At 41.9% G+C, this 27,537-nt stretch overlaps 1 protein-coding gene and 1 long non-coding RNA gene across 2 annotated transcripts in view; one reads left to right on the top strand and one right to left on the bottom strand.

The window, feature by feature from the left end:
* The window catches only part of LOC125964678 (uncharacterized), a 138,726-nt gene extending 121,435 nt beyond the window's left edge, over window positions 1–17,291 (top strand). Inside the window, exon 2 of the long non-coding RNA XR_007477916.1 lies at window positions 17,258–17,291. This is a non-coding gene — a long non-coding RNA (uncharacterized LOC125964678). The remainder of the gene's footprint in view (window positions 1–17,257) is intronic.
* Window positions 1–27,537, bottom strand: part of PAPPA (pappalysin 1) — a 252,937-nt gene that overhangs the window by 134,252 nt on the left and 91,148 nt on the right. Inside the window, exon 8 of the mRNA XM_033427347.2 lies at window positions 5,608–5,736. Coding sequence (XP_033283238.2) covers window positions 5,608–5,736 — 129 coding nt within the window. The remainder of the gene's footprint in view (window positions 1–5,607; window positions 5,737–27,537) is intronic.

Below are 27,537 nucleotides of genomic sequence, written 5' to 3'. Positions count from 1 at the left end.
TTTGTGAGATTCTATTATGTTCGCCTTACTGTGTTTCTGATGACAAAGTAGAATTCCTGCTTCAAACCCATTTGCTGAGATCTCCTTAGTTAAGTTAGCAAGTCAGGTGGGAGTAACAGGAGGATGAATGAACAAATGGATGCACAGACTTTGCTCCAGCGTGTCTGGGAAATCTCACTTCCATTTTATTTTTTAAATTTACTTATTTTAAAATTTTTATTTATTTATTTTTGGCTGTGTTGGGTCTTTTTTGCTGCATGTGGGCTTCCTCTAGTTGCACTGAGCAGGGGCTGCTCTCCGTTGTGGTGCGTGGGCTTCTCATTGTGGTGGCTTCTCTTGTTGCAGAGCATGGGCTCTAGGCGCGCGGGCTTCAGTAGTTATGGCACACGGGCTCGGTAGTTGTGGTGCATGGGCTTAGCTGCTCCGCGGCATGTGGGATCTTCCTGGACCGGAGCTCAAATCCGAGTCCTCTGCATTGGCAGGTGGATTCTTAACCACTGCGCCACCAGGAAAGACCCATCACTTCCACTTTAAAATTGAGAATTTGAAGAGAATTTTGGAGTCTCTAAGGTATAACTGCTGTTCTTCACGATGCCTTGCCTTAGCCCTATCCCCATACCCCCAGTGCACTTAAAGGTAAAGATTTTCTCCATCCATGTGTTCAGGTTTGATCTTCCTTAGATCAGAAAACACTGCCTTCTCCATTGGGTGTGTCATTTCATAGTGTCAAGAACTCTAAGGCCTGTGTCCTATGCTGTTAAGAAATAAAAATGTCCTCTCGTTTTATTTTGAGGAATTATTTCCATCACCTAAGGATGATTCTGCAGTGGTTAGGATGGGCAGAAAATGAGCAATGCTCTCTGAATTGGACCTAGGGAAAGGGAAGGAGGAGTAACAACTGAAAGTTTGGATGGGTTACCACTTTCTGGAAAACTCCCATCCATTTATTTATTTATTTATCTGCATTTTGTCTGCGTTGGGTCTTTGTTGCTGCATGTGGGCTTTCTCTAGTTGCGGCGAGCGGTGGCTTCTCTTGTTGCGGAGCACGGGCTCTAGGCGCGTGGGCTTCAGTAGATGTGGCTCGCGGGCTCTAGAGCGCAGGCTCAGTAGTTGTGGCACACGGGCTTAGTTGCTCTGCGGCACGCGGGATCTTCCCGGACCAGGGCTCGAACCCGTGTTCCCTGCATTGGCAGGCGGACTCTTAACCACTGAGCCACCAGGGAAGTCCCTCCCATCCTTTTAGTAACAGAAACTTGGGTTTAGAGCCCCATGTTCCAAACTGTGTGATCTCAGACAAGTCCCTTCACCTCTCTCTCTCTCTCTGATATTTCTATCTTTGACAATTTACATCAATTAAAATAAAAAATAATTAAACTTTCCATTCCTTAGTCACAGTAACCACATTTCAAGTCCTCCATAGCTGGATGTAGGAGTGGCAAATATATTGGACAGCACAGAACCTATTTCCAGTATTGCAGAAAAATCCATTGGACAGTGCTGTTCGGGGCGTTGAATCTCAGTCTTCTCATGGGCTAAAATGGAGATCATTACACCTACTCCTTAGTGTTGGTGCAAAAATGGAATGTAACTTAATGCGGCTGGCCCGGCGTGCGACATACAGTAGATGCTCAGAGAGTCACAGTTCCCATGCCCACCCACCTGTCCTGGGAGGTCTCCGCAGAGTGTGTGGCAGTTGCCCCTTCATCCCCAGAGACCAGCTGGGACCTGTCCCAGCATGGAAGAAGCCTCAGACTTTGCCTTTCACCCGGGCAATTACACTGGGAAATGTTTGTTGCTTTTAGGAGGTGTCAGAGTAGCAGGATGGTGCCTTGTAATCAATCCTTACGATGACTAGGACATTGCATTGATCTCTGAAGAGCCACCCAATTTCTCTCCTGTCTGCAAACCCATGAGAAAAGAATTCTGCTGATATATTCCAAGCTGGGCCCATATTCCAGTCTCTGCCAGCAAATCTTGCACTGGAAATTGGTGGTGGCCTTGTGCTTCTTAGCTATTTCGTGGGTTATCTGGGGAGAGATTTTTTTTTTTTTTTTTTTTTTAACCTGGGCTGGTTTCCCTAAGCCACAAAGAACACTTCTAACCCATTCCCTCACCACCCAAACAATATGTTCTATTGGTTTAAGCAAAACATTAGGGTCGCCACAAATATCTTCTAGGCATGACAGATCTATCATTAGACAGACAGGTTCTGAGAAACCTTCTTTGACCTCCCAGGCTGGAGTGGGTGGCCATCTTCTCTGAGTCCAAAGACAAGGGGCTCCATCTATCAGAGCACTTGTCAAACTGACTGCCTTTGCCTGTTACTTGAGAGCACTCTATCCTAGGCTTTAAGATGCCAAAGGACGTGACAGAGGCTTTGTCATCCTAGCACCCTGACTCCTGGCACAGTGTCTGGGACAGAGCCGATAGCACGTGGTTACTCCTTGACTCGTCAGTTTTGCAGGGCTGTCAGTCACAGCAAGGCAATGGTAAATCCAGATGTGAACCTGGGCCCTGGCCTCACATCTTGGTTTTGCTCCTTACTGGGTGTGTAAGCTTCAGAAAACAATTTTAGTCTTTGTGTGCAAGTTGTCTCTTTCGTAAAGTATGGTAAGACCTATCTCACGGGGTTGTTGGAAGGACCCAAGGAGATCATAATGTCGCACAGTGCCTCCTGCCTAGTAGAGTCTCAATAAATATTTATAATTATCATTATAAGACTCATCCAGTGCTTTCATTCATCAGGGCCCTGAGTGTTGTAAATTCCTTTGCATATGTACAGTAAATTAGCATGTATCATCCCATGAAAAATCCAATTAGTGAAGACGGCATCCTTTCTTTCCTTCAAAGTTTATTTTGTTTTGTTTTGTTTTTGCTTAGGGAATCATCCATAAGCTGCATTCAGTTTTCTACCAAGTATGTCAACAACGATTTGGTACCTGCAGGTAATTCAACATGTATTTGATGTCTATGCAGGATAGTAATTCTAGGTAAAAAAATACTAAAAATCTTTGTTAAGAAAACTATTTAAATTACTACTACTACTACTACTACTAGTTTTAGATCAGCGAGAAGAATGATATTGTTTGCAGTGTTTTACCAGTGCACTTATATCTGATTCCAAAATGGATAGACTGAACCATAGATCAGTTCCTACATCTAGTGAGTTTCTTTTTTTATTCCTCGTGCTAAATTAGAAAATCCCAAATCACAATTATGGGTTGCCAGCAATGACCGTGACTGTTTCCTGGATATTCTGGATACGTAGCTCAGTCTTGTACCCACAGATGATAGGGCACCTTCCCTGGAGACTGTCTTGCTCAGGTGCTCAGGGTTCCATCAGACAACAGCTGCATCAAAAGCTAGAAGTCAGGGCTTCCCTGGTGGCACAGTTGTTGAGAGTCCGCCTGCCGATGCAGGGGACACGGCTTCGTGCCCCGGTCCGGGAGGATCCCACGTGCTGCGGAGCGGCTGGGCCCGTGAGCCACGGCCGCTGAGCCTGCGCATCCAGAGCCTGTGCTCCTCAACGGGAGAGGCCACAGCAGTGAGAGGCCCGCGTACCACAAAAAAAAAAAAAGCTAGAAGTCGATGTCTTAATGTGGGAGAAAACAGTGACTATCTTCCCTTTGCCCACTTTTGTTACATTAAGCCCCAGAAACCATATCTTCATGTTTGGTTGTTGCATTTGGAGGAGGATCTTACACATGACAGCACGCCATCAATTTCATTCTCTGACAAGCGAGGAGTTTTATCTTCTATGCTTGAGGAGTCAAATTCTTGGCCATCAGGTGGTTTGCATCACAATTCAACCCTTAAAAATCCTTATATTATCTCCTCCGTATGGAAATTGAGATAATTCAGCTTTGAAATTATACACGCAGGACATTGAAGACATGAATATATATCTCTGAGATACATCACTTCAGCAAGCCACTTGAAATTGTGCAAATAATCATTACTGGCCTTTATCAACGTCAACATTAAAAAAAAGTCATTCGTTCTTTCAGAAACTTGACTTAGTGCCTCTCTCGTAACAGCTGGCATACTTCAGTGTGTATGGGGGTGCGGAATCTTACACGGGCTGTCATCTTTGTGCACAGTAAGGTGGGCAGTTGTAACTCACCGGCCCGCATCTGATCATATTCTCGACATCTACTTCTCCCTTCAATGCTGAGTCATGACCAGAAAGCAAACTGCTGGCCAATAACAGATGTCTGTGCAGATGGGTATTCTTGTACAAACTCTTTCCTTGCGTCACTGTGTCATCCTTGCTGTGTTCCTGTCTGGTCCTTTCATTCCATAGCAGGTTTCCAGTGTATGTGACACACCACAAAGTCATCAGTACCAAATTAAATTGCTCTTGACCGCAAGCACTAGTGTCAATGATAAACTAAAAGAAATAGTCATCGAGCCCTTCTCTTTCATATATGAACTATACCTACGAGCCGATTCATGTTCTGTACATCAGTGGTTTCATCCAACTGTGAATCAAATTCTCTTTAGAGTGCCCCTCCCCCTACAGAAATAGTCACTGCAATTCCATGTTGCACAGATATTATGCGACACCCAACAGTGCCATTTAATGGAGGAATTTTGCCAATAGCTTGTTGTGTCATCTCCATACGTAACATTTATCATTAAATCTGCCAATAGTTTTAAAAGTCCCTTAGCAATATAGTGTGACTAGTAACTATATTCACAATAAAGAACACAATTTTAGCAATAAGGAACCTAATTGTGCATGATTCTTGGTCTCTTTTTCATCTCTAGGAAGAAAACCATTCAATTTAGTGACCGAAAATACTTCTGTGCTTATTCTGGAGGAAAAAAGCCTCAAAGATTTACTTTTTTTTCCCAACAATGCAGAAGTCTTGATGGCTTTTTGCAACTATTTCTCAGTTGCATAACGTCTTGCCCTGTGGACAGGGGATGGATGGACTGATGATCCAATAAAATCCATTTTTTAGACACACAGCTTTATATCTTCTGATCACACTTTTCCTTTTTTGGCTGCTCGTGTGGAATCTTTACACTTGCCTCCCTGAACTTATAATCACGTTCAATATTCACTCTGGAGTACTGTTTACCATCACGGTTTCAACATTATAGAGAGTTGAAATATGTTGCTGTTTTCATAAGGCTCTGACCCAGTTTGTAAATTGTTGATATAACACAATACAACAGAAATCATAAATAAACATGCAGTTTTAAGAAATGTAAATGGTAACTAGCAAAGAATGTAAAAGTGTTTGAACCTAGGTGCGCTGTGTCCTGTTTAGTGAATGTGGCCTGGGGTGGAAAAAACTAATAGAATCCTGTAGGACACATAGAACAAGGGCATACTGGTAGTAAGTGCATAATGGTAGCTCTATGGAAATCTTATATTGTATTACAGGCTTGAGAAACGTGTTTGTTCAAAAAAGAATCATTGCTTTTCTCTGAGGCCAGCGAGCTGCTTGCAGACAAATTGGCAGACTTCTGAGGATCCCTCGTAACTCACAGCTCAACCCTGAAGAGTATCCCGGAAGCTCTTCTATTTGGCACCCTGACCATGTCTTGGCCTACTTAACATCGCTCCCACTCCTCTCGTTAGTTAGGCCTACTTACTTCTGGATGATGCCGTCACCGCAGTACCCACTTCCGTGGATGTAAGTGGCAGCAGGTGATGGCTCACTTTCTTCGTTTCCTGAGATAGTGATGACCCAGTACTGGTACACACTGCCAAGATGTAGATCCCTGGAAAACATAAAGAAGACTATTAACTATACAGATGCGAGGCTGGGGACAAACAAAATGGATCCCCTCGAGTACACGTCTACCAGTCTTGCTTGTTTTTGATATCACACGCACATTTAATTATCCAATAATTTTATTTGTTTTTTTTTAATTTTACTGAGGTAGAGTTGATTTACAATGTTGTGTTAATTTCTGCTGGACAGCAAAGTGACTCAGTTATACATACATATATTCTTTTTCATATTCTTTTCCATTATGGTTTATCACAGGAGATTGAATAGAGTTCCCTGTGCTATACAGTAGGACATTGTTGCTTATCCAACCTATGTATACTAGTTTGCATCTGCTAATCCCAAACTCTTAACCCTTCCCTCCCCCACCCCCCTCGGCAACCACAAAGCTGTTCTCTATGTCTGTGAGTCTGTTCCTGTTTCATAGATATGTTCATTTATGTCATATTTTAGATTCCACATATAAGTTAGTTATCCAATAATTTTTAATGTCTACTGTGATTAAGGCACTCTCCCATACATGATGGACTACACTAAAATGTAGCATCTAAATGTCACTAAAATGACACAGTACCATGAATATTACTAGGTACTTTTTATCTTTAACCCTTACAATAACCCTGGTGGATAAGAATTGTATGGTATGTGCCCCATAATGAAGGTGTTTGGGAGAACGCCATCCAGGAAAAAATAAATGGGAGAAGCAAAGGCACAGAGGTGGGAAAGCACCGTGCGAGATTCTGTGGGCGCTGTCTGATCTATTGCCCTCTTTTTACGATCTGAGCAGAAACCCCATTACAAGCAAGCAAGCCCTTTCCTTACGTTTCACATCCAGTGATTCTCCATCTCCCTTCCACCTGCTCCTCCCTGTGCCTCTCACTCTTGACTAAATTAATAATAATAGCAGCGTCTATTAATTGCATGTCAGGACCGGGGCCAAGCACTTTCCATGTGTTTTCTCATTTGAGAACCAAAACAATACTACATGTGTACTAGTCGTTTCATGTTTATTTTACAGATGATGGATCTGAGGCACAGAGAGATCAAGCAAAATGCTTACAACCATACGACATTAAATTATATCCTGCAGTCTGCCTCCCTAATCCCTAGTTCAGGTTTGTTTTAACAATCTCGCTCCTTACAAAGGGGCATCTTGTCCTGGAACCGCAATTCCAGGCATTGGTTCTTGCTAGCTTTCCAATTTGCCTAGATTGCGTCTCTCCTTTGCTTTCAAGACCTCCTAGAGCAATGCCTGTTCTACCTTCCTCACACTCAACCTTATACCAGATTACCTCCCTCCCCTTCTTATCCCCTCTCATCTCCCTGCTTGAATTCCCCTGCCATCAAAGGAATCTGGCTACTGCCAATTATCTTCCAAGGCAAAGGTGTATTTATCCACATGACCAAATCACCATCCTCATTTCCTTTTTGACCATTTTCAAAAGGAAATGTTATTCTCTTTCATCTCCCTCTGCACCAATTATTTACTTTTTAATAATAAAAATGTGTCATGGGAAAAAACACAAAATGGTCATGAAGAGAATTCCTATCAGATTCCAGAGTTGGGGTGAGGGGGGATTCCATAAACAAAAGGACAGTGTCAAAAACATCTCAAGTTCTCCTGCCCATCTGTTGTTTCAGCTGCTCTGAGGGCTAGGGCTGTCTGGATAAGTCCAATAAGATAGCAGGTGCAGCGACAACAGTCAGACAACGTCTCCTGACTCTCAACACAATGATGAGCTGGAGTTTATGAGCACTGAAGGAGGCTGGTGAGGAATACAGCCTTCCTGAGAATGTTGGGCTTATTACCCAAAGAAGAGTTTGTTTCAGCAGTGCTGGAGCAGACAGGAATATTGAGGGTAGACCAGAAGTCCCTGGGGATTCTAGCAGTGCTCTGTCAATGAAAACTAAGTGGATGAAATGCATAAAAATCTTGAGATACTGTATGTATGAATGTATGAATAACTGGTGCCTTGTAAACCTCTGAAAAGCTGATTTGTTGATATAATTATGGGCCTTTAAAAAAGTTTACTGGATATTTTAACCACCTCTAGACTAATGAACGTACACATTTTCAGATAATGCTTCTAAAGCTGGAATATTGTGGCAGGGGGAAGAGTGATGTTCCCAGGGGAAACATGAAGGTACAAGATAAAGATGACATGCATTCTACTGTACATTAATTTTCTCTAAAATATGGAGGTACATTTTATATTAAACAGTCATGGCCGTGTTACGGAATAAAATAAAGATGTTTCTTCAGGCTACCTCCCAGGCCACTGGGGGCATATGGTCACTGTCTGAAGCAGATGGAGCACTTCTGTGGAAAAGCGTGAGGGTGTGAAAATTACTTCTCTACATTGTGCTTTTCATTTGTGCTGTGTGTCCAAATGATTTACGGATGATAATATTTAGGTGCTCTGCTAATATTTGTGAATGCTCTCCTCCTCCCCACACCTTGCCCTCCCTCCTCCCCTTCCTCTCCTTCTCAGGAAAACACCACTGTGAGGCAAGCAAACATGTGTTTCCATCCTGGCTTCGTCATTTGCCAGCTGAGAAGTCATAGGCAGGAGCCTATTTCAAATTAGCCATAAACCTAGTTTCACAGCCTTTTCCCACAGATCGAATGTAAGAACATATATAAAGCACCTATGTGCCCAGCCAATGATAGACAGTTAACAAATGTTAACCCATTACAATTCCTGCTGAATTATCAACATTCTCACTCCCTGGAATTATGCTGTGCTCTCTTTCCTAGAAGGGAAGAAGTGACAGATAACTCAATATAAACTTGGTTTGGTAAACCCATGAAGATGAATGAGGCCGCCATCTATCACGTGGGCCACAGCTTGATGGAAAGTCTCTTTTCTACCATATCGTTTGGGTAGAACACCCTCATTGCCTGCAGCTTGCTGTCTCTCTAGGTGGATATTCTCTACTTCTGCAATTTGTGGATCCCAGAAGGTTTGTCTTTACCCTGGGGCAAAATCTGTCCCCCAGTAACTTCCACTACTGTCCTCCTTGTTACCCACCAGCATCACATAGAACATATCTGATTGGTAGAGAAACCTTAATAACCCTCCTTACAAACTGTGTGTGCGTGGCACATGCATCATTATCTCACAGAAGCCGGAGAGTGGCTCTTTGAACCAGGGGCTGTTATCCCAAGTTTTCAGATAGGAAAACAGAAGCCCAAGTCATTCCCTTCATAAAAAGCTAGGGAAGAAAGAACAGGATACAAATGCTATTAAAAAGATTATACTTTTCCACTGAAGAATTCTTGTGATAAAACTACATGTTCTCCAAGTTAAAGTTACCATTAATGCTAAACTAGGGCTCTTTTCTCAAGAGCCTAAGGTAGAAGAGAGTTCTTTCAGAAGGACAGGGTAGTGGCTTCTGAAGGCTTTGCTGGAGGTTAGGACCTATTTCATGGTTGGTCTAAAAGTAGGACATTTATGTCAAGTTGTTCCTTTCAGCTGCTCTGAAAACCATCTGGAAAGTCTTATGCTGTCACTTGAACTCCTTCCCCTCCTGAGCCTCCCACATCCAGGCAGACCCTAAACCTTGTCAATTTCCCCCACCCAACAGCTTCCATGTCATTCCCTCTGCACCCCTGCTGCCACCTACATCCCACACTTGATGGCTGAAGCAGCCTCTGGCTTGCCCTCCTGCCTCTAGCATCTCCCTTTTCCAGTCTTTCCAACACCATCGGAATATTCTTAGATCCAAAGCTACTCTCCAGCTCAATATCTCCCCACTTAGTGCAGTGATGGGAGCATGCTACCAAGCTGAAACTTCCTATTTACTCTTTGTTTGGAACTAAAATTTTATCACTTCATCTGAAACATGATTAGCTTCATCCCTTCTGATTTCTCTCATAGAATTCTGAGGGCCATTTTATCTTTATTTAAAAAGCTAACCTCCACTAGTAGTTCATCATTCATTCTTCACACTGCATCTCACATTAATTTCATGTTTTTAGCTAGTAAATTTAAATGACAGTATTTAAACGTGATGAGATTATTTTGAAGGGTTGTTTTTTTGCAGCCTTGGTAGGACTTCTTTTTTTTAATGTTTTTAATGTTTAACCATCATTGTTTCACAAATGTCTCAAATGACATATCTGCCTTAGGTTTGCATTTCTGGCAATTAGAAACAAAAATACTGACATTCCTAAGTGGTATGATTTTTCAGTATTTCTCCTCAGAAAATGTATTGATGGTAATGTGTATCAAATTTGGAGCACAGCCTTATAGAAAATTCAGTTACATATTATAAAATCATTATCTTAAGAATAGGTATGTTATTAAGGAGCCTAAGTACCCCATGACTTAGCTTTTGGCAAAAACGTCTATTTCTTAAAATTATGGTGTGTAATTAATATCATGATAGGTCAATTAAAAACCCCTCTGAAATCTACAGGCAAGTCACTTTACTTCTTTCAGTCTGTTTTTCTATCTTTTAATTAAGATATATGATTCTTCTCCCATACCAATGTGAAGATAAAATGAGAGCTATGAAAGTACAATAGGAGAAAGAGGGAGGGAGAACCTCATTGCACAATGGAAATATTCCATTTTGCTTCTTCAAGGAAACTCTCTCTGAGCCTCTCTTTTTTTTTTTTTTGTGGTACGCGGGCCTCTCACTGTTGTGGCCTCTCCCGTTGCGGAGCACAGGCTCCGGATGCGAAGGCTCAGCAGCCATGGCTCACGGGACCAGCCGCTCCGCGGCATGTGAGATCTTCCAGGACCGGGGCACGAACCCATGTCCCCTGCATCGGCAGGCGGACTCTCAACCACTGCGCCACCAGGGAAGTCCCTCTCTGAGCCTCTTGATTCCTCCTTATTGGCCTCCTATTGTTTCCATATTATAGCATTCATTTATCACACTCTATGTCTCCAAATAGTCTGTGTAACTAAACTGTGTTATACTTTTTTGATATTCCACCTTCTGCAATAATTATAGCAATTGTAGTTTCCATTTGTTTCCTATTTATCATATGCCAAGCACTATGCCTTCATATGAATACTATCATTTAATCAAAACAACAGTCCCTTGAATAACTACTATGAAAAGTTTTCAGATAAGGAAACTAACACTTAGGAAGGTTAAGCTATCTGCCTATAGTCACACTGCTTTTGTCAGAGGGCAGGGACTTGAGCCAAGTCTAATTCCATCCCAAGACAGTGCTATCTGGAGACGGAAGCCACAGCTGTTATAAACTGGAAAATACAGCAGAATAGAAGTAAGACCTAGTTTTGGAATCAAGTAGAGTATCCATACAGAGACCAGTTGGAAAGTTCTAGCAGTCAGGAGAGACACACATCCTTTTAAACACCACCACTGACTCACTCACCATGGGCAAGCCATTTCCTCTTTCTGAGCATCCATTTCTTCATCTACAAAATGGGAATCTGGGAAGAAAGTGACGAGCAGCTCTAATTTAATGAGGAATGTAGTGCTGCATCTTTCTGCCATGAGATTTTCTACAAGCTAGAAGCTGCCTCAGCAGTTAAAATTCTGCACTGAGAATGGGTATAGTTCAAGATCTACCACCCAGATTGACTGAGCTGGGAGACACGGCAGGGGGAGCACCTAGGATGCCTCTGGCTTAGGAAGAGCCCAAGTATTCCAGTGCTGCCTTGGACTAAGGGTGAGAGGGTAATGCCTGGGCACTTTGTATACCATCTTCCAGCCAAGAATGGGAAGAGAAGGAAACGATCACTTTTTGAGCCTGAGATGATGTGCCAAGGGACTTTACACATACCATTACAATTGTTTTAAATAGAAAATACATTAATCGCATAGAAGAGTACAAAGACCACGATAACCAATGTCTGTACACTTACTCCCCAGCTTTGTCAAATTATAACCTTTTGCCATATTTTCTCCATATCTTTTATTTTTGGTGTAAAAGAAATAAAATATACTGTTTTATATATTTGTTTTCAACCTACCCGTGTGCTCTACCTGTATCCCATTTCCCTCTCTCCCATGAATGTTTTTACACTTCTTGAACGTACGTATTGTTTTGCATGTTTTGAACCTCCCAGATGTTTTAATACTATATTTATTATTATGCATCTGGCTTTATTTTTTTTACCAAGCATTGCTTTTGAGATCATACATATTGATCACGTAGATGATCAATAGATCTGCACGTGGATCTAGCTCACTATTTTCACTGACATAAGTCTTTTACTGTATGAACATAACATACTACATCTGATAGGCACCTGGGTGATCTCTCTCTTATTAGTAGTATCATTATTATGTAATCTTTTTTGTTATTTCCAATAATGTTGCCTTAAACATTTGCATTCATGTTCCTTTGCACATAAAGCAAGAGTTTCTGAAGGAAATGTATCTAAAGTGGTACCGCTAGGTTACAGATAATTAGGTCTTCAGCTTTATTAGATATTGCCAAATTATTATCCAAAATCATTGTACCAATGAACACACCTACCAGCAGATTTCCCATTGTTCCAGGTCCCTGGCTGCACTTGATTCCACCAAACATTTGAATTTTGGCCAATCTGATGGGTATTAAATGGTATTTAATTACTATTTTACTTTGTGTTTCCCTGATTACCAACAAGCCTGAGTATCATTTCATGTGTTTGCAGACCACGTATGTTTCTAGCATGCTGATTGTTTGTTCATCACTTTGGCCTATTTTAAATTGTGTTCTTTTTCTTTACTGATATGTCATGCATTTATAGTTACTGGATACTAATCCTTTGTAATGAAAAGCTCTGCAAATACCATTTCTAAGTCTGTGACTCCTAGCTTTGTTTTTTTCATTCTGTTTAGGTTGTTTTGTTGAATAAAATTTTTTAATCATTTCCTTCTTGATTTGTCCTTTTCATGGCTTGTTGAATAAACGTTTCTTTACTCCAAGGTATTAAGATAGTATCCCCTATTTCCTTTCAATAGCTTTAAGTTTTATTTTTACATGTATGGCTTCAATCAACTACAAATAGTTTTTTAAATGATGTGTGGTAAGGATTGTTTTCCCCCCAAATAGGGATGAATCATTTGTCTGACGTTATTTATGTGAAAGTTAACCCTTTCACTACTGAATTGTGATGCTGCCTTTGCCATATATCATTCAGAACTTAGATAAGTTTTTTTTTTTCTGGGTTATCTTGTTTCATTAGTCTATTTTTTTCTATTATCTTATCAATAGCAGTCTGTCTTAATTTCCATAGTTTTAAACAAGTCGATTTACGCTACAAGTCCATTCTATACTTTGGTTTTAGCAAAAGACCCTTTTTGCTCTCTCATGTGAAATTTTAGTTTCATTTTTTGAAATGCCTGTTGGGATTTTAATTCCAATTTCATTGAGTTTATAGATGCATTTGAGGATAAAAGACTTCTTTATGACACTGTATCCCCCATTTACACACACAGTTTATCTCTTTATTTATTTAGGTCTTCTTTTATGATTTCAGTAAAGTTTTAAGGCTTTCTTCATAAAAATTGTGATGATTTTTTATGAGGGGTATATTCCTAACTCTAAGCATTTTATAGATGTCAGTACTACAGTAAATGATAGCTTTAATCTATCTATCCATCCACACACATGTATGCATCCATGTGCATGTACATCTATATTTGTATCCTCATGTCTTGTAGCTGACAAAAAATAATTTATAAATTGATATTCTATTCATATGTTCTCACAGACTGTTTTATTCATTCCAGTAATTTGTTGATTCTTATTAATTTTTCTTTGTAGTCTCTTACAGATGAGGATAATGATAGTTTTATTTATTTACCTATCTATCTATCTATCTATCTATCTATTTATTTATTTATGGTTGCGATGGGTCTTCATTGCTGCCTGCGGGCTTTCTCTAGTTGCGGCGAGCGGGGGGCTACTCTCCCTTGCGGTGCACGGGCTTCTCATTGCGTTGGCTTCCCTTGCTGTGGAGCACAGGCTCTAGGAGCGCGGGTTTCAGTAGTTGTGGCGTTTGGGCTCAGTAGCTGTGGCTCGCGGGCTATAGAATGCAGGCTCAGTAGCTGTGGCTCACGGGCTTAGCTGCTCCATGGCATGTGGGATCTTCCTGAACCAAGGATCAAACCTGTTTTCCCCTGCATTGGCAGGCGGATTCTTAACCACTGAGCCACCAGGGAAGTCCCAAGTTTCCCCCTTTTCAATCCTCAGAAATTTGGTTGGTATTTCTCGCCAAGCTGGTTTAGGTAGAACCAATGGTGTTACTAGTTTTGTTTTGTTTCCTATCATGAAGGGACCTGATTTTATTAAGAGTTTTAAAATTCTGCATCTAGTAAGACAATTTTATTTTAAAACATCATTTCATATGCTGGTATTGTGAATTACATTCATAGACCATCTAACTTTAAAGTCTCATCTTACTCTAGGAAAATCCAGCTTTGACACAATGTGGGTGTCTGTTTGAGTGTGTGGCTTTTAATACATTGATAAATTCTGTCTGCTATTAACTTGTGTAAGGTTTTTGCTTTTTGGTCATACATTTAATTGACCAAAAATTTTTATCTTCTTCATTTATTTACTTGTCCACTTGTTTATTTGTTTATATATTTATGTGCTGTGTTGTGGAAAGAAATACTGTTCTATGTGATATTGATTCTTTGATATTTGCTGAGATCCATTTTTTGGCCTGGGACATGGTAAATTAAAAAAAAAAAGTGTTCTACATATCCTAGAAGAAAATATTTATACTTAATTCAGTAGCAGGGTCCTATATATTTTTATCAGATGACATATTTTTTGTGTTGTTCAAAATCATCTATATCAGTATTTTAGTTTGCTTGTTCTATTAATTATGGAGAAAGGTATGTCAAAATATCATAATATTATGGGTTTATCACTTTTTTTTTAGGTAAGAGTCATGTTTGATTTATATATTTTCAGGTCATGTTATTTGGTATATCCAAGCTCAAAATCATTATATACCTTCCTTTTAGCTTTATATGGTGAACTCTTTATCTCAGAATTTTTTTTTTTGTCTTAATGTTTCCTTTGCCTGATGATAATATTAATGAAACATTTTGGTTAGTATTTGCCTGGCAAATATTTTGCATTCCTTTACCTTTTAGCTTTCAGTGAACTTAGCTTTAGTTAAATCCAACCTGAGAGTCTTCACTTTCATAGTCGACTTTAATCTGATTAGTGTAATGACTAGTATATTAGATTTATTTCTCCCATCTTCTTTGTGCTTTCCATTTATCATTATTTTTCTCCGCTTATTTATTTTCCCCCTTTCTCGCTTTCATTTGGGTGTACTGGATTTCTTTATTTCTACTCTTTAGCCCTTCTTAGTCCGTCCATCTAATTTTTGCAGACTATATTTTCTAATTATATGTCTTTTTTTGGTTACACTAAAATACAAATATGCATACTTATTATCAAAATCAAAATTTAATAAAAACTCTGATGTTGATTTCTGACCCTTACTCTTATATTTTTGTGTTTTTTTTAAAATTTTGACATGTCAACTCATGTTCATTGGGTTTTAATCTGTGACAATCATGTGTCCCCAAGGTGAAGTCTATATCCTCCCTCAGAGGATAACTTCTAGGTACCCTTGGAACATTACTTGTCTAGAACGATTTCTTCTTCTTCTTCTTCCTTTTTTTTTTGCGGTGTGCGGGCCTCTCACTGTTGTGGCCTCTCCCACTGTGGAGCACAGGCTCCGGACGCACAGGCTCAGCGGCCATGGCTCACGGGCCCAGCCACTCCGCGGCATGTGGGATCTTCCCAGACTGGGGCACGAACCCGTGTCCCCTGCATCGGCAGGCGGACTCTCGACCACTGCGCCACCAGGGAAGCCCCCTTCTTCTTCTTCTTTTTTCTTTTCTAGTTAGTTTTTCAGTTTAGGCATTCCCAGACCATACTAAGCAGTGTAAACTCAAATTTCAAATCTTTCTGAGGTATAGGACATAGACATAGATATGTTTTCCCTAGTATACTCTTTCACTAAGCATGTAGACTTTCAGAGGTCCTAACATTATTTTGAAGCCTTCAGTTATAAGTCCCCACCCTGCAGCGTTTCAGGGCCAAATCTCCACTCCTAGAATAAGCAAGCGTATTTAATCCACTCAGTTGCCAAAACTGATGGCTCTTCCTTATCCAAACTACATCAATAAAACTAGATTCCGGGCTTACCTGTCTAGTTCTCAGTTCCATTATTTTGCCTTTACCAACACATTTTTTGACTCCTCTGATCTCAGTCATGCATTTTAAAGGATGCTAGTTATATCAGTTGTATTTGATCTGGAATAGAGGTTTGTACTGGAAATATTTTTAGTTTGTTAGTCCACCATATTTCCACATACAATTTCTAAAATATACCTGTAAGGTAGAAATCATTTGCATTGTGCAGTTGAGGTTCAGTGTAGTTCAGTGATCTGCCCAAGGTCAGGGAGATAATAATTATAAAGCAGAATTTAAATCATGCTGTTTGACTCTAGAACTCTTGACCTTTCCATGATATTGAGATGACTCCTTGGGTAAGTACCTGCTAGTGAGCAATGCATTAATATCCAATCAAGTACAGAGCCCTGCAACTATCGGAAGATAAGGCAAGCTCCCCCTTAGAGTCCTAAAGTCTTTTAGGAAGCTGCAAGTCAGACTAAAGTAGATTTTATTTCTTATGTAGAATTATAGAGCAAAATAGCTTAAGCACTAACATATTGCTAGGTGAGAGCCGATTTTTTTTTTTTAATTGAGAAGGGATAGTGTATTATCCCAACTGCTTTATGTTTTTTTCTATCCATAAAGGTTACCTGTACTTGCTTTAACAAATTAAAACACTATGTAAAATAATTAAAATAAAGTAAAATTATATCAAATTCCATCACCTTGAGGCAGCTATCAAGAACATTCTGGTCAGCAACCCTTCATGTATCTTTTAATGTATAATCATACACAAATACATACAATTTTCTATGAATATAAGATCACAGATATGTCAATACCACTTCATCTCTAGTGTTCATGAAAAAAGGTGCATAGGAGAAGTAAACCCAGCTAGTTAGCTTTATGTGAGCTAACTACTTTCATGGCTTTGACTACGTTTTCAAATTCTGGATAAATATATTTATATCATTTCATTTGTTCATCCATTCATTCATCCAAATAGCATTCACTGGGTTGTCGCAGCTTTTCCTAGGTTCCTTGGATTCGAAGATCAGTAAAATATAGTCCTGCCTTTAGGATGCTCATAGGCTTTTGGGGAAGAAAAGACGTTAAAATGAATGGCTTTAACGCAGCGTAATATATACAATGGAATATTACTCAGCCATAAAAAGAAACGAAATTGAGTTATTTGTAGTGAAGTGGATGGACCTAGAGTCCGTTATACAGAGTGAAGTAAGTCAGAAAGAGAAAGACAAATACCGTATGCTAACACATATATATGGAATCTAAGGAAAAAAAAATGTCATGAAGAACCTAGGGGTAAGATGGGAATAAAGACACAGACCTACTAGAGAATGGACTTGAGGATGTGGGGAGGGGGAAGGGTAAGCTGTGACAAAGTGAGAGAGTGGCATGGACATACATACACTACCAAACGTAAAATAGATAGCTAGTGGGAAGCAGCCGCACAGCACAGGTAGATCAGCTCGGTGTTTTGTGACCACCTAGAGGGGTGGGATAGGGAGGGTGGGAGGGAGGGAGACGCAAGAGGGAAGAGATATGGGAACATATGTGTATGTATAACTGATTCACTTTGTTATAAAGCAGAAACTAACACACCATGGTAAAGCAATTATACTCCAATAAAGATGTAAAAAAAAAAAAAAAAGTGTAGGGGTCTGTAGGGAGCACGAGTAGTATCAGACACAGGCTGTGGAGGAGTCTGAACTCCTCAAAGAAGGTATACTGGCTGGACAGGAGGGGTAAGGAGAAGCCAAGCCATGAGGAGGAGGACAGAAATGGCTTTTGAGTCAAAGGGCATAATAATATTTGTTTTGTGGAAGACAATTTTGGTAGCAGTATATAGATAACTGGTTTGGGGGAAAAGTAGAAAGACCAAATATCTGCCCATGGGATGGACTGATGCAGGAATACATTGAGTTCCTACCAAGTTTTGGCACCATGCTAGACGTCGTCATATTCTATTTTGATTGAAAAGAACTAAAACTGACAACAAAATATCCTTCCTCACTGAATGACTGAAGCTGTGTGTAGTCTTCTCCAAAGAATTTCTTAACATTCATACATTAAGGTTACATACACTGTTTTTTCCTACATGTGATAACAATATACTCCTTCATTCCAATTTTGTTTGGGTATCACCCTGAATTCTTAAGAGAACACTTTACTTTTGTTCTAGGTTGAGAGGTACTTTGGTCTTATGTTTTATTGGAAGAGGGCTGTTGTTGATTATTTGAAGTAGATAGAGAATATCCTCTGCCCTTGGGAAGGGACAACATGAAAGGCAGTTTGATGTCACTGTGGATGTCACCTGGACCACGTCAGGAAAAATGACTATGGTTATTCCATTAACTTTGGTTGTGATTTTCGGTGAATTAGTTCTCCTCTCTGGACCTTGTTTTCCTTGGGCAATTCAAATAAAAAGCATGTATGGAGCTTCTGGCAGGAGTCATTCCAAAGATGAAGAAGATACCACCATCCCTGATCTCAAATAGTTCAATGGGCAAAAGAGAGGATAAGCCTAGTACAGTGTGACTATAATTCAAGTCAGAGCTTGAAGAGCACCAACGGAGAGGCGGGTCCAATTGTGGTTAGAAGGATGAGAAAGGGAGAGTCCTGACACCTAGATTAGGTTGATCCCTTCTACAGGTGTCCATATCGCCCCATACTTTATTATAAAACTCACACCCTTTGTTGTAATCAGATGCCTGTCTTCCATGGTGTACATTAAGCGCTCTAAGGACAGAAAAAAAAAACCATGAGCCTTTCATTGCTACATCTCTGTACCTAGCACAGTGCTTGGCACAGACTAGGTTTCCAACAATACCCGCTGAAGGAATTAATAGTCGGAGACAGTGCACGTGGGGAACATGTCAAGACGTGAATGATAAGCATGGTATTCTGGGCAGTAGGAACAGCACAGAACAGGACACAGGTTAACCTTCTGAGATAAAGAACAGTGCATTAAGACTGGCCTGCAGGGTAAGCCAAAGGAAGTGCTAAAGTTTCACGAGAATGGTCAGTTGAGAGTGTAAGGTAGATGGTGGAGGGTTCTGAGGCGAGATGTTAGGGCTTGAGTCACTGAGGGATGGAAATCCACTGTTTTAAAAGCAGGGGACTGGATGCAATGATTTCCCAAGTCCCACACCTGCAGCTGCAGAAGTCAGAACTTAGATGTGTCAGCAGTAGTCGAGACACTGAACCGGCACCCAGGGCTTTAGACAGCCTGGGTTCCCTCCACCGCCACCTACCCTCCTACCGGACCGGCACTCAGTAGACTGCGGCCCTTTCCATTCATGTGGAAATTAAAGTTTTGCTTTAATAAAATCTTAATCTCAGAATGGTGAGATTCCATTGCCAAGAAAAGAATCTTTGTTTGGGAAAATGGACTTTGGTCTTACAATATCCATCCACTATTATCCCTGGTGACCACTGTGAGCGCCAACCCACGGTCTGGATTAAATGAATGAGGAATGAGAAGGCAGGGATCTGAGAATCCACTGGGCATGTGTATCCCTCCCATTGGGGCTAGGGTCCACCCCTGTCACACAGGTAACACACAGCTCATTCTTTTCAGACTGACAGTGCCGCCCTCACTCTGTATAAGGCTCAGGAAGGAGCAAATGTATACATGCAACTGATTAATTCCAGCAGCCTCGGATATAATTGTACAAAGATTTGCCCTGGTACCAATTTAAAACTCAGTAGCACATTTAATAAAACTAACAGTTTGCAGCCACGGCCTTTGTTATTTTGTTTTAATCATCTTTTACCACCAACTGAAATGATTTTCTACTTTCTTGGTGCAGTGAAATAAAATCCAAGAGAAAGAATGGGGGGACAATGTGGAAATTATAAAAGATTCAGAGTTTCAAATCCTGGGATAAGGTCACGGCAGCCCTGAGAGTTAACTGGTTGTTTGTGTCAGGCTGAGATTTGAAGGGAAGACATTTACCAGTTTGGGGGAAACGCCACACCTGTATAGCATTAAAGAAAGGAGAGAGGAAAAGAACTACAAGGGACTCTTGTTTTTCCTGAATGCAACCAGAGGTGATGTGTGACAGCTTCCCCAAACACCCCTGCTGGTGATGGACAGGTCTCCTGATCGCAGAGCAGGGGCCTGTGACAAACTGACCGGTCGCCAAGACCCCTGGGAGCCAAAACACCAGATACAGTCGGAGGTAAACAAGGCATGCAGCACAGTGTGAAAATGGAGGCCACACGGGGGCCAGGAGTCAACAGGGGGACCCAGTGACAGCTGGTGATTGAGCGGCACTAACTGAACACAGTTGTTGAGGACCAGGGGCCAGTGGGGAAAGCAGCCTCCCTTCTCCTTCCTGTGGCCTCTCTGGGTGGCCAGCGATTTTATTACTGGCAGAGGGTGAGCCCAACAGCATTTTCGAATTTGGCATCACATCTAAAACCATTTGGGGGCTGGGCATCTCTTTCTTCGCCCCCCTGGCCCCACCCTCCCCATGAATGCTTTGGATTCGGTGAAAGTCGGCATGCAGTGAGCAAACTACACTTCCCCTCGAATTTTGAAACCCATGTGCGCTTGGGGAAAATGTAATCCTTATGTTTCTGATTCATTTACACTTAACTCATCAAAACGCTATTTTGTAAGAGCTATTTGATGTCCGCGAAGTCTTCTGAGCCCTTGTGTAAGCCTGGCTTCTTAGAAGCAGGAAGTCACGTTTCTGACGAGAGGGGAGAACTTGAACTTAAAAGATTGAGTTTGTTTTGAAATGAGGGCTCTTGGAGGGTCACGTGGACCCGGAGCTTGGCCAAATGCGTTCTCTCATTTCCTATACCACCCCCCTCACCAGCACCAGCTGCCATGACGTTACTAATGTCAGCGCACTATGATTTCACCCTGAGCAGCCAACGGAGACTTCTTCATGATCAGAGAGAGCTGAGCTCAAAGCTGAATCCCAAGGTCTGGCCAAACTCCAGCACGCCGCGATGTTGGGGGAAGGCGCACCTGGATTGGGTATCAGGAGCCCTAGGTTCAATTCCCTCTTCTGGCATCAAAGGTCTGTGTGACTGAGGAAGTGACCTCCCCTCTCTGGGCTCAATTCTCTCATTTGTAGAGTGTCAGTGCTTCCATGTTCCTTCCCGGCCTGAGAGGTTTTGAGTCTAATTCCTAGACAGGAGGAGGTGTGAGCACCTCAGAATTCTCTCTGCTGAAAACTTTTGGGGACTGAGTTTGTACACAAGGACCTTAGCTCAAGAAGGAAACACAAAAAATGTAGAAATCAGGCTTTGGATATTGGTTTGCTCAGCGTCTCACTGTGGGCTGGATGCTAGAGCCCAGAGAAGGAGGGAATAAGTTGCCCCAAGTCATGCAGAACGTTAATGGCAGAGTCCAGCTTTCCTGGCATTTTGTGACGAACATCGCTGGATGGAAGAATTCAAACTTTTCAGTGTATAGGATATTGAAGCGCAGGCAAAAAACCTACTTCCCACTCTGACGACAAGAACGTGAACGCAGCATTAAAATGGAAGGGGGCACTGGCATTGCTTTGCATGAGGCACCGTGAGGTGGTGTCTGGCTTGTATTAAAGCCCATGAGTGAATGATTAATCCTGGGTAGAAAACAAAGCCCGTGCCTCGTAACGTTATAGGTATTAGTGTGGCGGAAGATTAACCCCACGACCCCAACAGGGGACCTTTGAGAACACTGGACAACACTTGGAGAATCGATGCATGATGAAAACAGGTGGTCTCACAGGTCTTGTCTGCCCACCCCCCAAAACACACACACACACACACACACACAGTCATGCACGCATGCACACACACACATACACATGCACAAGCTCGCCTCACCTGCTCCTGAATCTGTACACAGAAATGTTATGGCTCAAAGCAAACTGTAGCTGTCTGCCCCCACCAATTCGCAGACTGATAATGGGAAGACAGCTTTGAACTCGTCCTCCTCTCATCCCAAACCAAACATCCCTCTATCTCCACATCATGCGTTTCAGTGACGCCAACAACATAGGCACTTCTAGGACCCACTCACTTCCCTCCTCCCTCTGACCAGTCGTGGGGTACCTCCATCCCATCAATACTGCTCAGCCCCATCCAGTTCTCTCCATTCCCGCCTTGACTACCCTAGACCAGGGCCATCTTCTACTTCAGTGCTGGCAACATTGTCTTACCTCCCTCATCATTTACAGTCTGTGCCTCTATCCCTACATCTGCCCAGATAGCCACACAGCCAAAGAGCTGTCCTAAAACCAAACCTGATCAGGATTCTCTCTTACCCCTAACAGTCCCTCACCACCCTCGGGATGAAGCCCAGACCCGTCAGCATGGCATTCTAGAACCAACGTTGCTGGCCTCCTCTCAACCCCTCTGGCCTCTTGGCTCAAACTCTCCTCCTCAAAACTGACCCCTCAGCCACCATGAGCAAACAGTCCCCCCTCCTTTCCCTGGCTAAATGGTCCGGCCTTAGTGTAGACGCCACCTTTCCCAGGAGGATCTCACTGACCTTTTAGCTGAGTGAGGATTTCCTAGCCCTTGTGCTTCTCTTATCATAACACCTTTCTCACTTTTGTTACCACTTAGATGAAGCTCCCAGAGGGTTCGGACTGCTCTTCATTGCCCCGTTTATCTCTCTCCACTGCCCAGCACGGGGCCCATTACAAAGACAGTACTAAATAAATGCCTGTGGGGTGGATGGTAGACTGACTGACATTGTCTGGCCCCATCCCTTCCCTTTAGGGGGACTGCGGCCCCAAGAGGAGAAGAGACCATGCGATAAGATTTTCTTTGATCCTTTTGCCCCTCTGGTAACGAATCCATTTCAGACATTTAAAGGAAGACCTCCAATATACCAGCTATCATCTGTATTACCACAAATTTCTGACCACTTATTGATCTGCCAAAGCGTTTACTCATTCATTCATTCATGCCTTTATTGACCTGTTTATTGACCATCTACTTCATGCCTGTCCTTCCAAAGAAGCTGAAGATAATATGACAAATGTTACCTAGTTCCCATCTCTGGTATCTCACTGTCAAGTCAAAATGCCGCTGAACAGGAAAAATACACCAGTACATTCTGAAATTGTCCCAAATGGAAACAATCGGTAAGCCCTAAGAGAGAGAGACAGTAGGTCAGGAAGGAGCTCTGAGGGCCCCAGTGCACCTGGAAGGCTTTCTTTACAGACGGCTAGTCTCTGAGCTCGCACGGGACATGCAGCCTGGTCCCTCTACTCTTACTGAATTAGACATACTCGGGGCAGGTAAGAACTCCAGGAGGGTCTGAATGGAATGTCAGAGCTGGAAATGACTTTCAGAGTCATTTACCTAGGCCTTCATTTTATAGAAGGGGGACTTGGGCCCACAGATGGGGAATCATGACCCAGTAATATAGCAAAATCTCAGGAGATCAGTACTTGAAGCCATGTCTCCTGATTCCAGGGCCAGCACTTTGATGGGCTTTCTCTCTTTTTCTTTAGCTCAGCTACAGAGATTAAAGCGCAATGGTCTTTTCTTTCTTCTAATCCAGCACTGAACTCTGCGTAGAGTTGAACGGGAAACTGTTTCATGAGTGTGTCTGCATGTCTGTGTGTTTGTCTTTCACACATACTCTCTGGCCTGGCCAAGAACAAGCCTAATGAAAACCAAACAATAGGAAGAATCATGAACATTGAAATCTTTATAGCTCCCCCACATTGCATCACGTTCTTGCAAGTCCATTAGCTCATTAGTTTCTCAGGACACCCTTTGTGAGACTGTATGGACAGGAATCATCACCCACTTTTTTCCAGGGACAGGAGCTGAGGTTCAAAGCATTGAAGCAATCTGCTCAGGGTCATGGAGCAAGACAGCTGTGTGCTGGCCTGAGAATCAGATCTCCTGATCCCAGATTCAGCATCTCCTAAGTAACGTCTGAGGTTCCTGCTTGAGCAGATACAACACAAACCCACTATGTTCTGTCCTGAGGATTCTCATCGTCTCTGAGCACAGACTGAATGGATTTTGTCCACTCCTCTTGCCAATGCCCAGTGTGAGATAAATTCCTCCATTATTCCCACATCTGTAATTACTCTGACGGCTGTTATTTTCCTTCTCGTTCCCATTCATTTACTTGTTTTCTTAAAAATCAAGAACTGGTGCCCATACAACCAAGTCCAGTCCATCCTTCCTACCCACAGGGAGAAAGGCAAAAGAACAAAGGAGCAGGTGACATCAGGACACCCACTGCAACCCGACTTCACTAACTCATTGTTTACCAAAGGAGCTCTTGATCTACCCCACCCACTAACAAAACACTAAATTAAAATCTATTCCTCCATTTCAGGAAATAACATTTCCCTCATTCCAGACACTCAAACCAGAAACCCGGGAGTCATTGGACAGCTCCTTCTCAGAACCCTTGCATCCAATACATCGCCAAGTCCTGTTGGTTCTACTTTTCAAACATTCCCCCAATTCATCCACTTCTCCTGCAGATAGATAATCATAATCTCTGGCTTGCACTTTAGCAATAACCTCTAAATGGACTTTCTCACTCTTCCTCAATCCCCTCTTTACAGAGCACCAAGAGCAATTTCATAGAAACACAGATCTGATTGGTTTAGTCCTCTACTTCCCAATGAACAAATCCAAACTCCATAACAGAAACTCCCTTCACAATACGGCTCCTGCTTACAACTCCAGTCTCGTCTTCTGTATGTCCCCCCTTAATTTGAGGGGGAATTATGCTCTACTATAACCTCACATAATAATAAATCTTCAGGTTGTAATTATATTTTTATTTGGGCTATTATTCAGACCAGCCCTCCTATCCAGTTACAAGATTCACAATTACAGTGCCAGCATGGAGACGGACACGCAGAAGGCACTTATTCTTAAAAGACTGAACAAATGAATGAATAAATTTATCAACAGAGGCTTGGGTCCATCACTTAACTTCTGTGAGTCTTCATTAATATCTGTAGAAGAGACACTATAATGGTCCAGGAATGCATCAGACCGATCCACAGAAATGTAGATAAGTGATCTCAGTAGTGTTAGCACCAACCAGGGGCCCTTCACACTTACAAAATCGTGAAGGCACCTGGAGACAGTCAGCACTTCTACGGCTACTGCTGACCCCAGAGATCTGTGGATTCTGCTAAACCCTTTTGTTTACCCTAATGTTCCCAGAACCTGTATTTCATGCTGAGAGGTACTTGGCCTAAGACTGATGAGAGGGAGCTGTAGGTGGATGATGCCCGGCTTCCAAAAATAGAGGAAGATCGTGCTGACTATGTACACTGCTGGCCTGGGCTAGGAACAGAAGTATTTGTTCTGGACCTGGAGAAACAGCTATCAATCCTGATGCTGCTCATTTGTCCTGGTGGACATCAGAACGCAGGCAAGGCCATGTTGGAAAGGTGTGGGGAAAGGCCCTGCTCAGAGAGGGGTCCAGCCTGGAGCGTGCATTTCCACAACAGGTTCCTGGAAACCATGCTGGTCTGACCATGCCCACACTGTGCCAAACCTCTTCCTCATCTACTTAAATATTCAAAACCTAAATGGAAAAAAAAAAGTTCTCTTCTGTGTGTTTATTCTGTTGCTTCCTGGAAACAAGAAAAGCTCGTTTTAACATCTGCTTTCTCCATCCATCAAGATGCCACCTTGTCCTTTTCCTGTCATAGCAATGATTATGCTCTATAGTTTGCCAGGCATGCCCTTTGGCGTCAGGCAGGGAGATGTAAAACTTGACTTGAGCATCTATTAACTGTGGGACCTTAAATGAACGACTTTACCTTTTTGGGTCTGACCTTCCCCATCTAAAAATAAAGCATACTGATAACTACACCTCATTGGTAGGCTTATAAAAATACTGAGCATATATGAAGTATTTACTACATGGTAATTATCAGCAGTAGGGATGCTAGTACGGCTAGTAGTAAGTGCTACCTGCATAAGTGATGGTGGCTAACACAGTGATTAAATTTACACTCCACTGAGGTCAGAAACTGGGTTGGTTTTTGGTAACCACTGTATCTTCAGAATGTGGCATGGTTCCCATCCAAGGAACGTTTGAGAAATATATCAATGAATAAATGATTACTAAGAGTAACTTCTTCATAAATGCTAGTTCCCTCTTGACTACCCGTTTTACCCTAGATTCCAGTAACACTGATGGATATGCAGGAGGGCTGACATTAAAATCCCAATTTAGCAGATAGGAAAACTGAGGTGTGAAAAGATTAACAACCAGACACCACTTAAAGATATTAATAGACAAGTCACAGAAGAGGGAATGTAAATAGCCAGTCGATATTTGAAAAGCTGCTCATTCATGGTGCTCAATCACAGGAACACTAATGAGAAGCCATGTTTTACCCATCAAATGGGCAAAGACAAAGCACTTCCATTTTGTTGAGTAGTCATGACCATGGATACACCTAAATAACCTGCAGCACATTCCTACTGTGGAATGTTCTATAGCAGTTAAAAGGAATGAAGTAGATTTAGGGACCAAAGTGGACAGATAGCTCAGATTACTACATTTCTACATTCAACCTGAGACTGAACATGCTCTTCTGCCATGAAGTAGGGTAGGTTGGTTCATTCATTCTTTCATTCATTCTTTCGTGTATGCATTCATTCATTTATCAATTTTCGCTAAGCATCCACTTGGTTTCAAGCATCCATCCTATGGCAAACTTCTTCAATGATCAACTTTTATTCATCCTTCGGGTCTCAGCTTAGACATGACTTCTTCCAAGAAACCTTCCTAAACCATCTCGAGCTGGGTTAGATGCCCTTCTTGTGTTTTATATACCCTTCTTGTGACCCTCACACCATACACTTTTCATGCTGCAGTATAATCACCTGATTTCTTTGCCCGTTTCCCCCTTTAAACTGTGTGCTCATGAGACTAGGGATCTGTAGTTCCAGCATAGAGCACGGCACAGAACAGACACCTAGTAAATATCTATGAAGTAAAGAAAGTATCACTGAATATGATTAAATTAGATTTTCACTATTTGGTTGATGAATGAATGAAAAAAATGAATACATACAAGAACAAAGAATGCATGACTAGGTGACATACAGAAAGAGCCAGGAAAAGAAATGTGGCTGAGACAAAAAATGAAATGGTGACTCACCTTGAGAGCCACAGAAACAGCACGGAGGAGCCACCTGTGCTTCAGTTGACCCCGATTTGGTCTAACCTTTCCCAACGCTCCGAGGCTTACTACGGCATCATGTGTCAATACTACGGCTAAGATGTGAAAGCAAGAGACCCTTTTTCTGAGAGGTTCTACTGCTGACTCACTCTTCACTCATTTACCTGACAAGCATTCATGGACCCTTGACTCTGATGAATGAGCGTGCTAAATTTTGTATTTAAGAATCTGAACCAGGTAAGAGGAAAAAACGCAGGCACAGTTAAATCTAAGATAAGCCAGCCAAACAGTGATCAAGGACCAAGGATCACGTTATAAGACATCTGTGTTCCAAACAGGCTAGGATCTCAATGATGGCAGGTCACCCAGCCTCTATTATGAGTCACTAGGAGACTCTTCCAGTCTCTGTTCAAATGTCACCTCATCACAGAGGCCTTTCCTGACCACCTATCTAAAATTACTAAATCCTACCCAGTTGAGATATTATGTAGTGTTTTCTGGT

Source organism: Orcinus orca, chromosome 6, assembly GCF_937001465.1.
Source record: "Orcinus orca chromosome 6, mOrcOrc1.1, whole genome shotgun sequence".
NCBI lineage: Eukaryota > Metazoa > Chordata > Mammalia > Artiodactyla > Delphinidae > Orcinus > Orcinus orca.
Note: the sequence above shows the minus strand (reverse complement) of the source record. Positions and strands in the feature narration are given on the sequence as shown.